Genomic DNA, 18,291 nt, shown 5'->3' with positions numbered 1-18,291 from the left:
CTTCTAAAGGTAGTTGGACATTTTGGGCTAAATTCTTAGAAGTCTTAAAAGCAGCATTAAAACCTCATCATATTGCCTGAGATTTGAAAACCCAGTGTTGAAGCTCAGAGCAGAGGAATAGCTTAGATTCAAGTTCACCAAGCTGTGTGATCAATAATGGCATGAGAACCTCTTTCAGTTCCCTATTGCAAGAGCAAATGATGACGGGTGCTGAACATTTACAGGTGCCATCAAACCTAATGAAAACTGTAGCTTTTCAGCACCTCTCCCCTTCCTCCAGTTCTGCAGAATCTCACACTGGCTCAATGGCTCTCCAGCCAAGCAGATTTTGCCACATTGGTCAATGTCTATTTGACTAAATGATATTTCCTCCCACTCCAGCTTTCCTGCTCCTGCAGTTTGTTGATCTGCACTTGGGAAAAAAAGAATTTTGGCTTCCAAGGAAAGTAACCCAAATACAGATTTATCAAAAAATGCTAATGACATCATATCATAAAATGAGGAAGGTTGAGTTCAGGACAACAATCCCTCCATGGAGACAGAATTGCATAACTATCTCTAAAATGAAATGGCCACTGGGGTGAAATTATTTTGGGGTGTTACTGCCTGATTGAAGCCTGAGGTCTATTCCCTTTAGTCGCCCTTGAGGGCTGGGTGAATTAGAGTCAAGGAAGCTGACTGGGGAGAGTCTTGAATAAACTGCTTGGATTTAAATGAACTGTCATATACTTCTGCAAAATAAGCTTTGACTAATTTGATTTATTCTTTCATTGTTGATAACTGCCTGGAGCACTGCACTGAAATGCTTCTTTTCAAATGGTTTTTCCATCATGTCACATGTTCTGTGGATTGTTATCATAGGGCTTCTTGTGACCACTTGAGCTATTATTTACCTTGAAGTCCTTTGGGGCAAGGAGTCATGTTTTTGTTCAGTGTTTGTCCACTCCTAAGCACAGTGGGGTCTTGGTGCAGCTCTTAGACATTACCACAATACAAATAACGAAGAAGAATGCACATTGCTTTGTTGTTGCTGAGCTGTTCACGTGCCCTTGTCTGTGGACAGAGTGTGACTTGACAATTTCTTCTTTTTTTTTTTTTAATTAAAAAACAAATGAACTTGGAAATATGTTGTCAACAGAGCTCACAAAAGAAATGCGTTATATTTTGCAAATAGATAAGCAAAGGAAAATACAATAAACTGAAAACAGCTCCTTCCATCTGAAATGAGGTTAGAAAAGTGAACACACTCTTTTTTAACTCACCCAGTATCAGCAGCAGAAGAATGTGGCCTGGCTCTTGGCATGGCTGCTGTACTCTGGAGCAACATGGAGCTGCAGCAACAGCCATATTTTTTTTTTCTCCCCATCCCCATCAGTGCCTGGAGTAGTTGTTCCTGTTGACCTAGTACACCTATTGACTAGGGGCTGAAAAAGTATAGTTTGAGATTCAGATGCCTTAATGTGTGATGCCTTCAACGAAGGTTAACTTGTTTGTGTGACAGCCTCCAACTAGGCCGACATCTCAACTTGAATCAGGAGCCTCTGAAACTCCTGAGTGTCTACTGTATGAGTTGAAAGGCCAGGCTCTGAAGCTAGAAGCTGAAACAGAGTTCTTTTCCTATGGATCAGGCACAGAAGAGGACACAATACATACAACTGTGCATTACACACGGGCGCACTTACACCAGGACACACAATTTTGCATTTTTCACAGAAACCGTGAGAGAGGCGGTTTTGCAATCCCCGCAAAAACTGGCATTCCCTGATATATTCCCCGCCGCACCAAGGCCCCACCCCCGCCACAACTGAGCAACAGGTATGCACCTCTTGCTGCCCCAGCAGAGCCTGCTGAGTTGCCGGCCCCCACAGGCAACATGGGCCTAACTGCAACTCCCGCCCCTGCTCTCCCCAAGACAAAACGTAAGTTGTTTGTTGTGGGAGACTCCCTCCTGAGGGGGATGGAGGGGCCAATCTGCCACCCTGACCCCTTAGCCCGGCAAGTCTGCTGCTTCCCAGGGGCCCACATCCGGGACATTGCGGAGAGGATCCCCAAGCTCCTCAAACCCACAGACCGCTATCCCATGCTCCTTATTCATGTGGGCACCAATGACACGGCTCGGAGCACTCCCAGCCAGGTCATGAGGCGCTACAGGGATTTGGGAGCGGGGCTTAAGGGTCTGGGGGCACAGGTGGTGTTCTCGTCGATCCTCCCAGTCTCAGACTATGGGCTGAGAAGGGACAGGAGGATCTATGTGGTCAACCAAAGACTGCGGCGCTGGTGTCGTCAGGAAGGCTTTGGCTTTCATGACCACAGCCCGCTCTTTGGCGAGAGAGGCAGCGAGCTGCTGGGAAGAGATGGTCTCCACCTCTCTCCCCTAGGGAGGAGGCTCTTCTCAGCCAGACTGGCTGACCTGCTCCACCGGGCTTTAAACTAAGCCCACTGGGGGACGGGGGCACGACCGCCACTGCTGGCCTGCTGAGCAAATCTTGCAAAGCCAGCGGATCATGGCATTCAAGGGAGCCCGCCCCAGCCCTGGTAAAATCTGTGGGCAAGGAAGGAGCCCCCCAGGGGGCGCTTGCCTGCCTGTACACAAATGCCAGGAGCTTGGGGAATAAGCAGGAGGAGCTCATCCTCCTGCTCAGTGCAAACAATTACGATGTCATAGGGATCACGGAGACCTGGTGGGACTCCACCCATGACTGGACCACGGGGATAGATGGCTATACCCTGTACAGGAGGGATCGTGTAGAGAAAAGGGGCGGGGGTGTAGCTCTCTATGTTAAGGAAAGCTATGCGTCCCTGCAAGCTGATATTGGCGACCAGGGTGGACGGCTGGAGACCCTCTGGGTTAAAATCCGTGGGGAACACGGCACAGGGGACACAATGGTGGGAGTCTATTACAGACCTCCCACCCAAAGTCCTGAGCTAGACCAGGAGTTTGCCCGGGAACTGGCTGAGGCAGCTTGCTCCAGGACCATGGTTGTCATGGGTGACTTCAATTACCCAGACATCTCGTGGGAGGATCGCTCAGCAAAATCTGAGCGGTCGCAGAGCTTCCTCTCGTGCGTGGATGACCTCTACCTGACTCAAGAAGTCTATGGGCCAACGAGAGGCAAAGCGCTGCTCGACCTGGTGCTGGCTACTGGGGAGGACCTAGTCGGCGACCTAGTGATCGATGGGAAGCTGGGTGACAGCGACCACGAGCTGATCACCTTCACCATCCGCCGAAAAGCTGTCAAGTCGGTCAGCAACACGCAAGTCCTTGACTTCAGGAAAGCAGACTTTGACAAGCTCAGGAGGCTTGTCAGTGAGGCCCTAAGGGACTGTGACCGCAGGGAGAGGGGAGTTCAAGAAGAGTGGTCGCTCCTCAAGGGAGCGATCCTCAATGCACAAACTAAGTCTATTCCATCTCGGAGGAAAGGCAGCAAGAGGGCACAGCAGCCCCCCTGGCTCTCCAGGGACCTAGCAGACCTCCTGAGGCTAAAAAGAAAGGCCTACAAAGGATGGAGGATGGGAGACACCTCCAAGGAGGATTATTCTGCACTGGTCCGGTCCTGTAGGGAGCAGACCAGGAAAGCCAAGGCTGCAACTGAACTCCAGCTAGCTTTGAGCATCAAGGACAATAAAAAGTCCTTTTTCAGATATGTGGGGAGCCGGAGGAAAAGCAGGGGCAACGTTGGACCCCTGCTGAACCAGATGGGGCAACTGACGCCCAGGAAAAAGCCAACCTATTAAATAGGTACTTTGCGTCGGTCTTTCATCAGCCCCATGGGACGCCCGTGCCTGCTACAGGGCCGGGAAGTCCGGGTGAGGGTGATCCCCTGCCCCCCATTAATGCTGACTTTGTGAAGGAACATCTTGAGAAGCTGGATACCTTCAAGTCAGCCGGCCCTGACAATCTTCACCCCAGGGTACTCAAGGAGCTGGCGAGCATCATAGCCCAGCCTCTAGCGCGGATCTTTGAAAACTCTTGGCGCTCTGGTGTAGTGCCCGAAGACTGGAAGAAGGCCAACGTGGTGCCTATCTTCAAGAAAGGGAGGAAAGTGGATCCGGCTAACTATAGGCCCATCAGCCTGACTTCTATCCCGGGGAAGATCTTAGAAAAGTTTATGAAGGAGGCCATCCTTAATGGACTGGCCGACGCCAACATCTTAAGGGATAGCCAGCACGGGTTTGTTGCGGGTAGGTCTTGCTTGACCAATCTCATTTCCTTCTACAACCAGGTGACCTATCACCTGGACAAGGGAGATGAGATTGATGTCATATATCTTGACTTCAAAAAAGCCTTCGATCTGGTGTCCCATGATCGTCTCTTGGAGAAACTGGCCAATTGTCGCCTTGGGTCCCCCACGATCCACTGGCTGGAAAATTGGCTCCGGGGTCGGACCCAGAGGGTAGTAATTGATGGAAGTCACTCATCGTGGTGTCCTGTGACCAGTGGGGTCCCCCAGTGCTCTGTCCTTGGACCCATACTGTTCAACATCTTCATTAACGATGTGGACACTGGAGTCAGAAGTGGACTGGCCAAGTTCGCCGATGACACCAAACTTTGGGGCAAAGCATCCACGCCAGAAGACAGGCGGGTGATCCAGGCTGACCTGGACAGGCTCAGCAAGTGGGCGGATGAGAATCTGATGGTGTTCAACGCCGATAAATGCAAGGTTCTCCACCTTGGGAAGAAAAACCCGCAGCATCCTTATAGGCTCGGCAGTGCTATGTTGGTTAGCACTATGGAAGAAAGAGACTTGGGGGTCATCATTGACCACAAGATGAACATGAGCCTGCAATGCGATGCTGCGGCTAGTAAAGCGACCAAAACGCTGGCTTGCATCCATAGATGCTTCTCAAGCAAATCCCGGGACGTCATTCTCCCCCTGTACTCGGCCTTAGTGAGGCCGCAGCTGGAGTACTGCGTCCAGTTTTGGGCTCCACAATTCAAAAAGGATGTGGAGAAGCTTGAGAGAGTCCAGAGAAGAGCCACGCGCATGATCAGAGGTCAGGGAAGCAGACCCTACGATGACAGGCTGAGAGCCCTGGGGCTCTTTAGCCTCGAAAAGCGCAGGCTCAGGGGTGATCTGATGGCCACCTACAAGTTTATCAGGGGTGATCACCAGTATCTAGGGGAACGTTTGTTCACCAGAGCGCCCCAAGCGATGACGAGGACGAATGGTCACAAACTACTACAAGATCGTTTCAGGCTGGACATAAGGAAGAATTTCTTTACTGTCCGAGCCCCCAAGGTCTGGAACAGCCTGCCGCCGGAGGTTGTTCAAGCGCCTTCATTGAACACCTTCAAGATGAAACTGGATGCTTATCTTGCTGGGATCCTATGACTCCAGCTGACATCCTGCCCTTTGGGCGGGGGGCTGGACTCGATGATCTTCTGAGGTCCCTTCCAGCCCTAATGTCTATGAAATCTATGAAATCTATGAATTTTGTGCAGAATCACTGGGATGAAAAAAAAAAACTTGCTAAAAATGCTGGCTCCTCAGTGGAAGCCCGTGGCCACTGCAACCTGGCCCTGCAGCCCACTGGGAGGGAAGGGGATCCACAAGCTCTGCTAGCTGCCAGAAACCTTCTTATGTGGACTTCCACAAACAAGTGCACGGTCCTCTTCTAGGCTGTTGGCTGCTTCTTCCAGGTACACTAGTTGAGTTTCTAGAGGGTTCGCACATGTCCCACTTTTTACAGGGATCTGAAAATCAGGGGGCAGCCCAGCCTTTTGCAGCTGGGAAAATTTTGGATAGAAACAAGCTAATGTGTGAGAGAGAGATGGAGGGTGTGCTGTGTGAGAGGGGACAGAGGAGGGAATGGACCAAAAAGATTATGCAGACATGAGCATCAAACCAAAGCCAGAAAGCAAGTCTGTTACTCATCCCTCTAAATAGGTTTGATAGAAGAAAACTGCCATCTTGGTAGTTCATCAGAATCAGGAATGCAATTGTGAGCCACACTTCAATATGGTGCAACATGGCACCTGGCTTTCCTGTTCCTTTTGGGGAATTTAATCCAAGAATGCATATTCCTTTACTTTCTGCATACAAGACTTGCTTTTACCTACTCTTTATATTGGAGCACAAAGGATGAAATAACAGTGCCCTTTTTTCTCCCTCTTTGCATTTCTGCATGGATACAAGCAAGCCTTAAACTTTCCAGTTCAAGCAGATCCTAAAATAAGTCAGCCACTGTAACTTGCACTTCTGTGTGTGTTTTCGATCATTTCTGGACTTTCTGATTCCCAGAACTTTTGGCAGGAAAGTCCAGAGAATGAGAAGTTCCTTCTCTTACAGGAAATGCATTGTCTCATTTAGGGATAAGGAACTGTGCAGCTATGTTAATTTATACAAGTAGTTTTTAACCAGAAATGGTGTTTGCTCAGCATCAAACTATGGGCAATAGTAATAAATTATATAATGGCACATTTTAAACTCTTTTTTCTATTTTGTTAGGTAAGAGATAAAAACAGTTCCCACCATCCTACTTTTAATATATAAATACAAACAAGAAAACAATGAAAACTTTCCACCTTGCTAGAGCCAGTGAAAGAATGTTACGTAATGGCCACAAACTTGGCCAGCTTCTAGAAAGAAGTGATGATTTCCAGACCCAAGGACATGGATCCCCCTCTCTCAAGCTAAAGGAACAAATCGTCTCACAGGGAGCTGCAGTAGATTCATCTATCCTTGTCCTCTCTTTTGTATACAGATTCTCCATCTCTTGCCCACTCATAAGGAAAAGGAAGGAGATGCCCTACCATGTACCAAACCCAATTCTACATCCCTTCACTACCCAGATAAATCTAGTGGCCCCATTTAGCCTGAAGTCACAGACAGGTAAGATAAAGATGGCTGTAACAGACCAACATCTCCTGGGTTCATGATGCACTGTAGAGTGGGTTATAATTGCAGTAACTTTACAGTATGTCTATTTTAGTCTTTCTATCAATATTAATCACATTTTCTCTCTCTTTCCATCTTTTCTTTTTCTCAGCCCCAAGTATTTTCATTCATTCTCCTCTGTCCAGCTGACTTTCTTTCCCTTTTTCTCTTTGCTTCTTGTCCATTATGTTTTCTTTACATCTATCTCTTCCCATCTCCCTTCCCCCCCATGTATGTCTTTGCTAGGTAAACACATGCTTTTCCCTCCTGTAGCTCATCTAAACACCATCAGTTTAGAAGGGCCATGTCCCTTTCCAACATAAAGGAGAAATCAAATCAGAGGCTCCACAAGGGGTTATCTTAACACCCACAAGATAGACCACACCAATCTAGCCCTGGTCTCACTCATTCAGGCAGATTTCCAGGTTGAGGTCAATGTAGCATTAGGAGTTTACAGCTGCACAAAGCCTATGCCTTACTGTGTAATCCCAACAGTCTGCTCTTTGAGTATAACACAAAGGAGGACACTATATGCACATTGGTAAATGTTTATACATCTGCCCCAGGAAATGCATCTTGTTGCCCGTCAAACTTCAGAGGGAATCAAATCTAAGTCTCCAATATGGCAACACAGAGCACTAAATCACAGCTTCATGCTCTTTCCCTGTCATGTCCCCCAATTACCCTCTTGAAGTTACTTGCTTTTCCCACATAACAGGATTTTTTCAACAGCCTAACTCCTCTTGAGCTAAGCTCCTTGAAAATTTTGCATTGAGAGTTGAGCTGGTAACCTGTTCCCTGTGGCTGTGAGAAATTTCAAAACAATGCTATGAGCTCTGATCTCAGTGGAGTCAGGTGGTGTTCATTTAATTAACAAACTGGGCCAAGAAATGCCCCAGCATCAGCTTTAACCAACATATGAAACATTTGTGTAAAGGGGAAATAACAGAGGAAAGGCTTTTGCCTTTGCATCTCCCCAACAGCGCAGATCTTCACAAACAGTGGTCTGGGGGATTAGTGCTATTTAGGGTAATATTTCTGTTGTTCTCTTTTGTAATAACCTGTTACAGCTCCTTCTTTTCCTACAGCTGTCTGGCACCCAGATAATCTGAGTAAAAGATAATCTCTAGTGTTAATGTTACCCCTGTTGAAAAATCATGTAGGTTCCAGAAATTACATACATGCTACCAGAGACCTTTGACTCTTCATGCTTACCATGGGAAATACAGTAAGAGATAGTGAGTGAGGTTCTGTCCCTCCTGAAATCAATGGGGAAGCTTGCACTGACATCAGTGGGGCTGGGATTGCACCCAACAAGGAACAAGCACAAGCCACCCTTTTCAGAGCCAACTAAAATAGTCCTCATGGTTATGCTGTAGGGCCCAATTTTAGTGAGGGCCTGTCTCTAGGTTAACTTTCTGAGCCAGAACCTCAGCACCTGTGTATCAAACGAACTCCACTGCCCTCCAGGGAGATATCCCCATTTACACCAGGTGAGGATCTCACCAGCCATAATTGGAATAATTAAAACTTCTGCAACTGAGTGACTTTGTTAAGGCCCCTGATTTGCTCTGCTGAAAGTGATTTGTTCTATGTGAAAAGGCATTACCTTCCCAGTGGATCTGGCATTATCTTTTCAGAAAGCGTGCATTGAAAAAAGCACTTGAAACTTGAGAGAGAGAACAAAATCATTACTCCTGCCAATATGCTGCATTATAGTCTTCCTGAGGGGCCTTGGCCCAGTAACTTACCTACCTGTGCCTCAGAACTCTCTCAATCAAAGAAGGATATTAACATTTCCTTTCTCCCATTCTTTTTTCTGACTGATCTAATTAGAGTGGAAGCCCTTTGGAGGAGGGACTGTCGTTTTGCTTTGTGCATCTGTACAATGCCTGGCACAAATGAGGCCTTTGGGTGCTTTAGGCACATGAATAAGCAATAAAAAGAAGAACCCTTGAATTACTTTACAAGATTTAAATATGCAGAAGTCATTTCACCCAAGCACTGTCACTTCTGATGTGGAACACAATGGTTTAGCAGCATGCAATCACACCACTCATTCAGCGGGAAGTTAAGAATACTATTTTATACTGACACTGAAGGAGGAATTTTGTGGACCATAGGTAGACTCTAATTTTCAAAGTGAAATTTGGCCAGGCTATCAGAGTCTGTACTCATATGTAAAATGGCCAGGATCATATGATAAGTCTGTATCAGGGATTACATGAATTGCAGATGTGACTTCAGAGTGCATGCCTCTCATGGTATGGCCCAAGGAAGGAGCAGAGGCTTCTTCTAGTAAGTCACCAGTCCCAGCCAATTCTATGTTACTGTCATCATTCAGGAGTTAGGTTCCACTGGTAATGAGCTCTATAGTAGAGGTTCACAACCTTTTTAGAGTCAACGTACCCCTTGATAGATTCAAGGCACCCGATGGAAAATGCCAGCTCTTAATTTGTTTTCTGACTACAGAAAAATAATAGAGCAATTATTCTGTTATAAAGAACTGAGAAAGATCACAACAGGTCAGAATGTTCCCCATTTGAAATCTCTGGGTTTATCTTGTGAATTATGTTGGCACACCTAGGAGTGCTAACATTGGGTGGAATCCTACAGCACCCTTGGAAGGATCTCAAGGCACCCTTGCTGTGGCACCCTGGTTGAGAATCATTGTTCTATATACATTCTTCTTTTAGGCTGGCACGTACTGAGGAGAAGGTCATAAAGCTCCCTGTTGCTCCATTATTGTTTACCTAAGTCTCTTTTCCAAATCATCTTGGTCTTGCATGTTTTTCTTTTTAATTCCATCATCCAATTCATGATTGTATAAGATGTGACCTTTAGCACTTGGGGCTGCTTCACGTGGGGAAGAATGTTTCAGAATCATTTAGATTCCTGCTCATTAATAGTGTGATCATTTTCTCTGTAGGAGAACACTTCTCAGAACTAAACCTAGGTGATTTCTGGCAGTCCATTCTCCCTCTGACCTCATCACAAGTTAATAAAACTGCTCATTCTGCATAGATGTCTTTTTACCATACCACCCTCAGCCAAAACACCTACAACTGGTTCTTTGTTGCTTCAACAGTCCAATTCAAAATTATACCTATTCCTCAAATCCTTGGCTATGTTTGCCTGGGCTCAGCCCAAGTCAGCAGAGGCAGCAGCTGCAGATTGCTTATTTTGTCACAGATCTTGTTCTCAGTAGACAGTACTCAGTAGAGTAGCTCGAATGCTGTTCTGTCTTGAAGTGGGCTGCCCAGGGCTCCACGGGGATGCTTTGAGAGTCAGGGGCATGAGAAGGACGGGGTTTAGTACAAGTGCAAAGCCAGCTCTGCACTATAGGGAGCTTTCCCTAGGCAGGAAAAGTTGTTCCAAGATTGTACTGTTCCAGCTACTTTTTGCTTCCAGAATTGCATAAGGCAGCCTGAGTGATGGTCAGGATCTGACCCTTTTAACTCATATGTGACTCTTTTTTTCTTTAAACTGTAACTTGTCCCTTTATAGACTCTCACTCTTTCCAATGAAATATCTACCATGCCGAATAACACCCTTCTGTGTCTTTGCCCCATCAGCTCTCGTGTTATTTTCAGATCTCACTTGAAAAATACATTGTTTCCTTTTTTCTTTCTGTCTTCCCTTTCTCACTTTGCTGTTCTTTTAAATCTGCAAATGTATTATTCAATTCAGTGCAAGTGACAATACCTAGCCCTGACATAGCACTCTGCAAGGATGTCAGAACCATTATCCCATTTTACAGATGTGGAAACAGTGGCAAAGGTAAGTCAGGTAGCTTGCCCAAAGCCACTCAGTGGGGCACAGAATCCTCTGAGTCTCAGCCTAATATTCTAGACCATATGACCGCCTCAAAAGAAAGTTACAATTGTCACTAGTGGGACTTTAACCTGAAATGAGGAGACTCCAGCTATTTCTAATGAACATACAGCTCTGAGAATTAACGTGTGTGTGAAATGGAAGATAGGTAATAACAGGTAGGATCATCCAGGGCCAAGCCACCTGATAGTGTAACTACTGGTTTCCATGGCATTTTGCTGGAGTGGGTCCCAAAGGCAAGGACATACAGATGACCCTGGCAGTTTTCCAGGCCATTATATAATCCTGAGACAGGGAAAAACTTGTCTTTTCTACATATACTTTACACTTCCAAGCAAAGATGTTTGGTTGTGTTTCATCAGCTTTCATCTCCTTCATAGTTTTATATGTAATGCATTTTTTTTATTAATCAGATAACAATGACTATGGAAATTAATGCAAGTGAATAGGACCATACATTTTAAAAAGCTCGTGTTCCAGGTCCAGCTGGTGTAATCTGTTTTTACTCTTGGGGCAGAACTTTGGAAGCATCAGCATGTCCTCAATAAGCCAAAATCATGTACGGCCAGTACACATGGGGCTGCTGGGTGTGTGTGTTCATTTGTGTGGTAATTCCATGTTGTATTCAAGCCAGCTTCCCTTCAAATACACCATCCAAGCCAGAAGTTGTGAGTGAGTATTGTTGTCAGCAGTAAAAGCCTAAAGAATGCTACAGAAGGGAGGTGGTAGCCTTTAACTATGAGGAAGGGCTGGGGAGAGAGGTGAGTCACAATATAATTTGGGAATTCACATTGTACCCTTGCCCTGATTAAATGTATAAGCTGTGTGTGTTGTAGGACCACATGGACTTGGCACTGAGCTCATGCATCCTAAGTAGCATTAAATGCTACCCCCATAGTAGCTTCCAGAGATCAGAAAATTTCTCGCTCTCTTAGCACCAGAAAGTTACTGGCTTTCTGCAGCTGGGAGCACTGTAAGTCTGAAAAGGCTGGTGATTCAAACAACAGCTATTGACTTGGGTTCATTAGCTATATTGCCAGAACATTTGATGGGATATTGAGAACTAGGACTGTCCCAAAGAAATTTGTCAAACAATTTCCTTCACCTTAAGGACAAATGTAGGAAATGCCTTGAGGGAATAAATACCTCCCCAATTTTATGGAATGATAGATTGCCTTTTTGCAGAGCATAGGAGGAAGGGTTCAAACCAATGTCTATCAACCAGTTGAGAGGACTTTTACTTTCCCCAAATCTTACATACTTTCCATTCCTCCTTCTCCAGCCTTCACTGGTAAGTGAAATTACAGACGCAATTGCTTCCCCAGTGTTCGAGGAAGCTAAACCACAAGGAATTATTTTGCACCTTCATTACCCCAGCAACCACACTGCAAATGTGTCTCAACCTGTGCAGTATCTGACCCTGCTCAGGAAACCCTTAAAGCTAATAAAATAAAACCATCTGAGATTAAATATGCTAGCAAGGCTTGGGGTTTCTACTAAGAGACCAACACTCCCAAGAATACAGAGCCTGGGCCAAACTGTGCTTTTGTTATAGCAGTGTGCATTTAGAGCAGCTCTACGGAAGTCTGTGGTTTTATAGCAAAAGAACAGAATTTAACCCCTGGTGTCCACAGCTTCTAGAAGTAGGCTGCATTGCACATCTACTCAGAGCTCGAGTTCTGGCTTGAGCTTATCAGAAGTAGTCATAATCTTATGTGCATCTTGTCACAAGGAGCATCATTCATTACAATACCAAAATTACATTTGCACCAAAAGGCCATCCCATAACCTGTTGCTTATTAAAACAAATGTAGGAATGTTGCAAAACCATTAGAAAGACATGGAACTCAACCCCCTTACTGTACTAGAAGACTGTCAGTGCTTTACCTCACCAGGAAGAGAAGGTAGAATAAAGCTCCCAACAGCCATTTATCAGACAACTTTCCTAATGGTTTATTTTCAAACTTCTAATACTAAGTACTAACCACGCAAAGCCTTCCACCTCCTGCCAGCTAGAAAGCTACAGAGAGCTAGGCACCCATTTATCACTACAGTAGAGACCTATCCAAAGATCTTCCTGAGCTTGCCTTCTTTATTGCCCCTATCCCACATACAAGGGGCAGGGGGCCTTATATCTGACTTTCTCTAAGTCATATGTTCATTTCTAGTTATTTGCTTTTGATTGAAACACATAGAGCAAAAGCCCAGCGATCTGTTACAATGGAATTCTGTCTATAGGCTCAACTTATAGGAGTCCCCATGTCATGGGTTTCACTGGATGTCTCCAGTGTTGGGCCATTTTTACCTCAAAACAGACATGGGACAAGTCCTCAACTGGGATTGCAATCCAGGGTATATTTTATCCAGCATTCATATCTATTATAAAAATCAACTTTTAACAACTAAAATCAACGGACTTTGTCCTAAAGTCTTTACTTTAAATGATTTGGGCTGCTGGTCGATATGCAGATGACACGCAGCTTTATGTCTCATTTTCATCAGACCCAGATGCTTTGTTGTCTGTTCATTTCCAGTGCCAAGCTGGGATCAAGTCTTGGATGAGACTCCTCTGTCTGAGGTTTAACCCAGAAAAAACAGAACTGTAACTTCTGAGTTGAGTGAAGCCTTCTGAGTGTATAGTAAGGGTGTGACTTAACTTCAGTATTGAGTCAAATTTCCCCCTCCATTTCCAAGAAATTAATAAATATCTCCTAGATTCATAAGTGAGGCTGGTGAGAATAGGTGGTTTCTTTACATCTGCTTGAAATGATTTCTCTTACAGCCACTTCTGGCCACTACCATTCATGCAGTTATGACTCCTCCAAAATGGAGTCCTCCCTGAAGAACACTAGGAGTCTAAAGCTGGCACTGGACTGAGTCTGCGTCCCTGTGAAGAGATATTAGCCCCCAAAATGATGTTCCATCCTTTCGCTAGTAACTGCACTGATTTCCTGTGCACTTCAAGGTGCTATTCAGTTGTTGGCTTTGGTTCAGTATGACCTAAAGATTTTGGGTCTTGGCCATTTGAGGAAAGCCTCTCTCAACCTATTCATAGTCAGGGCAGATAAGACTAATATTAAGACATGTTCAAAAGCAGTTTCTGGACCATGCAGGACCTGTGGCAGGCTGTACTCAGTGGATGACCCCTGGCTTGCTTCCCACCGAATCCGACAGAGCCCAAATCTACTGATCTCTGGGGCAAGATGCGATGCCTAGCTCTTTTCTTTCAAGCTTTTGCTAAACAAGGGATGGCACATGGACATTTCAGGAGAAGCCAAAGTTACTGGGTCAGAAATGAATAGGAGAGACTCTTCAGCTGCCATGTATCTGGGACATGCTTAGAGCAGGGGCAGTGGATGGTCAGAAAGCAGCTCCATGGCAACTACTTGCCATCAATAAATCCTCCAATACCATCATGTCTGCCAGAAATAAACCCTTTATCCTTTTATATAGGGCAGACCAGGTAACAAACCCCATCAATTCACTCCCCCAAATATGTGCTAAAGCTTCCATCCTCTACAATAGCTATCCCTTCCTAACAGGTGTCCTGAATCCTGGCCTAGTGCACTTTTTCATTCAGCCACACTACCACCTAGGGAACATTTAATTGAAGAAGACTTAAAACCTCTTTACCAGCTCATTAATCACTGACACGTCTTCAAAACCCAACTTTGTTATAGAACACAGGCTCAGTTAGAAGGAACTGAGTCAACAGAAGCAGGGTTTTTTTGAGTGATAAATTTAGTGTGTCTTTCACTTGTGCCAAATTCCCTTGAAAATCTGTGGATTTAGGGTCAGTCCCAAAAATTTATATGGGAGGTGTTTCCTTTTCCCATTCCAGGCAGCACTAACCTAGCAACCACAGAACCACAGCCAAGTACCGCAGGAGAGAATAAAGAAAATGAAAAAGGACATCTTTAGTAAAGATTTTGTTTTAACAGTGCCCATTAAGTGGGCACTAGTGTGCCTGTAAGCCATCTGGGAGTCCCAGAAGTGGACTCACATACTTGTGACTTCTGAATACAAGTCACTGACTATAGACACACACACGCACACACGCACACACACACACACACACACACATATATATATAATCATATTGACAGCCCAAATGTGATAGCTTCAAAAACAGATTTCTGTGTATGAAAAATACTAGTCACCTAGGCTCGGCATTCCTATTATACTGAGGTACCCTCTGTGCTATAGTCATCATACTTCTTTGCCGAGTATAGCTACTTATTTTTAAACCCCAAGCATCTGCTCAGGAGAGCAGAGAGAATCATGCCTCCTATAGCAGGAAGTTTTTACTTTGGGATTTCATGCCCCAAAAGTGGTCTCTAATTTTCTTTTAAATAAAAGAATTAAATAGAGAAAGGGGAAAAAGAGATAACAAAAAAAAAATAACAACCTGCTATAAATGGGAAAAATTTAAGAGCTGGGACCGGCACCTGAGAAAAATAATGAAATTTAGTGTCAGAGCCATTCTACGGTCTCAGAGCTTTCCCATAAACAGGTTTTGATGTTGAAATCTTACCTCTGTTCCACCTGGGAGTCACAGTGGCATGAGCATCGTAATAGAATAGCAGCAATATTAAAGTCTTCCAATGCATCCTTTAATTTATATATCTCTTTCTATATGTTATTTGTTTCCTTCCTCCCTTTCTTCAGGAATAGGCAAGTGCTTTCTTCTCTTCCCTTCCCCCACAGAAGAAGAACCTACCGGCTCTCCTGAGGGCAATTGAAGTCAGTGGAGCAAGCACCTCTCCTAAACCAACTCTCTTTGGGATAAGGGAATTCACTTTTACAGACAGACTTTGTTTTTATCCACATCTGGAATGACTCATGGTGCATGTGAGTTTGCTGGCAGCTATGAGAATAAATATCATTATATTTTTGTATTTCAGTTTCAGTTGTTAGATGGAGCAGTTGGAATTTATTTTGTCCAGTAAATAGACATCAGCAATTTACATTAAAAAACTGTTATTAAAATGTTTGATCTATACATTTATCCTCTGCTTTGTGCATGAGGATATACAAAAGCATGTAGGTTAAGAGCCAGCTGCTGAGGGGTGTGTTGTAGTTATTGGATACATGAAACATGGAGTTGGGCATCCATGCAGAAGGAACATTTTGCCTCTATGATTCACCATCGTCACTCATTTATTAGGAACACTAAAATATTTAAACTGTAGCTATCTGGGACAAGGGTAATTTGAAGGGAACACAGGGTTAGAAAAGCAGTACTTTGTACATATCATGATACAGGAAAGGGCAGGGTGAGAAGACTGTATGATGCCTGGAGCAAGGAATGGGGCAGACAATAAACCAGTTTGCCTCTCAGAGTTCTGCTTGGTGTCTAGAAACAAAACAGAGATAGATGCTTGCTCTAATTCTCTCACACACCAATGTAAGCTAAGAGCAACTGCTTTAAAGTCAGTGAAGTCACAGGTGTAAAAGATTACTAAATTAGAGAATATTCAAACCTAGATTATTCAAATAGCAACATTCTGGGGGAAGGGCAAGAAATGGAATAGCAAAGGGCTCTTCAGGTCAGGACTGGTGGACACTGGCTAATGAGTGAAGGAAACCTGAACCTGTTTACCTCCTTCCCCAGGTTTAGTAAATGAAACAATTTCTTCCATTTCTTGAGAACCACATTCAACCCAGACCCACTTGTAAAGGAAATGGGTGCAAGCAACAACAGGGAAAACGTTGCTTCCTATCCCTTTACACTCAGATTCCTCCAGGTGTATTTACCACCACAGAAATAGTATGTGAATGCGAGGGAGTAATTTGCATGGCAAGAAGATGGAAGAATGGGTAATTAAAGCAGAAGGTGTCTGACTTGAACTCATGCACTCCTACACTCTCTTATTATTTGCTTCCCTTGTCACAAGTGGCTTCCTCTGGCCCCTACCTGTGTGAGGGGAGCAACTTGGATATTTAGGCCCTGATTCATCCTTGTGTTCCTGCAGCTTCCTATCAGCATATTGCCACTGACATCAACAGAGCCACACTGGCATAAAATCTGAATACTGTGGTAGTGCATCTGGTTCTTAGAGGGTGCAATTCAGAAATGATGCACTGGGGACTGCATGAGTTAGTTACACTGTGGTAAAAGCCTGAAACCCTCTCTACTGTGAAGACATTTTCAGTGGTATAGCTGTAATGTAGATTCATTGTGCCAGCACATGAAAAATGGCATTTACACAAGTACATCTTCATTTACTAGTAAGGTGGGTTGGCATAAATTCTCTTCTGGGATAACATACTAAGTAATGCTGGTGAAGTGCCTGCATCCATTTAATTGTAATTATTTAAATTAAATGAATGTAGCTATATTGGCATGATGTATCTTAAGGTCAGAAGGGCTTGAATACTGTCTAGTAGCTTATCATTTGCCTGAGTCCCTTGGGACCTGTTTTGCAGGTTCACAAGCTCTCCCACATGCAAAATTAAGTTTCTCAGTGTTCATCCTCCATGTCTGGCAGCCCCGTTCCCCTACTCCCACACCCAAGTGCACTAGCACCTTGGGACTGGTTTCTATTTTAGGACTGTGAATGATGCATTCCTGCACGTGTTAATGAGGGAAATGCAGCCATAATTATAATGTGCCAGCCTGAAGAAGGAACCATTTCCCTTCAACTGTTACTAAATTGCTATGTACAGATGTGTAAATGGCCCCAGACACTGATCTCTCTGCATAAGATTAGTTTTGGCTATAATGTATCATACATATGTACAATGTCATCTCTATTAAGGAGCCTCAAGGTAGATGGGAGCTAAGATTGTGAAAACATGCATAATCATATTTTCTGTTAATTTGAATGACTGCACTGGATATGTTCCTCAATTTCAGCTCAAGGCAAAACAAAGCTTACCCAGCTGATGCTGTGGGCCTTGAATGACTGTAGCATCAAGGATTACTGAAACTGGAAAAACACCCAATATTCACAAAGGTCAAAAGCCTCAGAATTACACAAAGAAGCTCAAGCAAGGAAGTTTGATGCTGGGGAAGTCAGTTTGATCCTATTCCCTGATGAAGAAATATCTCATTGCAGGAGATCTTGACAGCAAAGTCTTGGATACAGAGAGACTGAGAGCTGGCTACATTACAGTTTTTAAACTGTACAACCTCCTAATGAGAACATCATTATACCAGTATGAAGGTGATTATCGTTGTATAGCATATTGTTCTAAATTTAGGCCTGTAAACTTGCTAAAGACAGAGAATTTATTCCTATGAGCTGGTCAGCTCTTAGAGCTGAGAGTCATCCAATTTTCCTGGCATCTGTGAAACATTTCAGACCCAAGGGTGGGATGACAAGCATCTAGGTCTGGCAGGTGGTGTGAATGTAAAGGAAAATGGAGACTACCAAACGTATTACTAGAGTGAAAGGAAAAAATGTTTCATTTGGGATGAATGTTCCTGTCTGCTGTCAGTTGTTACCACAGAGGAGATCCTCTCTGCTGAAGAAAGTTAGCAGGAGGTTGGGCAGAGTATAACCGTAGGGCATCTTTTATATGCTCTGGGGGGTGTGTGTGTGGTGGGGGGGGGGGGGGAGCTCTTTAATTACAA

The 18,291-nt window shown here is 44.4% G+C and overlaps 1 protein-coding gene across 1 annotated transcript in view; it reads right to left on the bottom strand.

The window, feature by feature from the left end:
* The window catches only part of FAM180A (family with sequence similarity 180 member A), a 37,127-nt gene extending 21,646 nt beyond the window's left edge, over positions 1–15,481 (bottom strand). Inside the window, exon 1 of the mRNA XM_006268333.4 lies at positions 15,247–15,481. Within this exon, the coding sequence (XP_006268395.2) occupies positions 15,247–15,322 (76 nt within the window). The 5' untranslated portion in view covers positions 15,323–15,481. The remainder of the gene's footprint in view (positions 1–15,246) is intronic.
* Between the last annotated feature and the right edge of the window lie 2,810 nt (positions 15,482–18,291).

This window comes from Alligator mississippiensis, chromosome 4 (genome assembly GCF_030867095.1).
Source record: "Alligator mississippiensis isolate rAllMis1 chromosome 4, rAllMis1, whole genome shotgun sequence".
Classification (NCBI taxonomy): Eukaryota; Metazoa; Chordata; order Crocodylia; family Alligatoridae; genus Alligator; species Alligator mississippiensis.
This window is presented reverse-complemented; position numbering and strand designations above follow the sequence as displayed.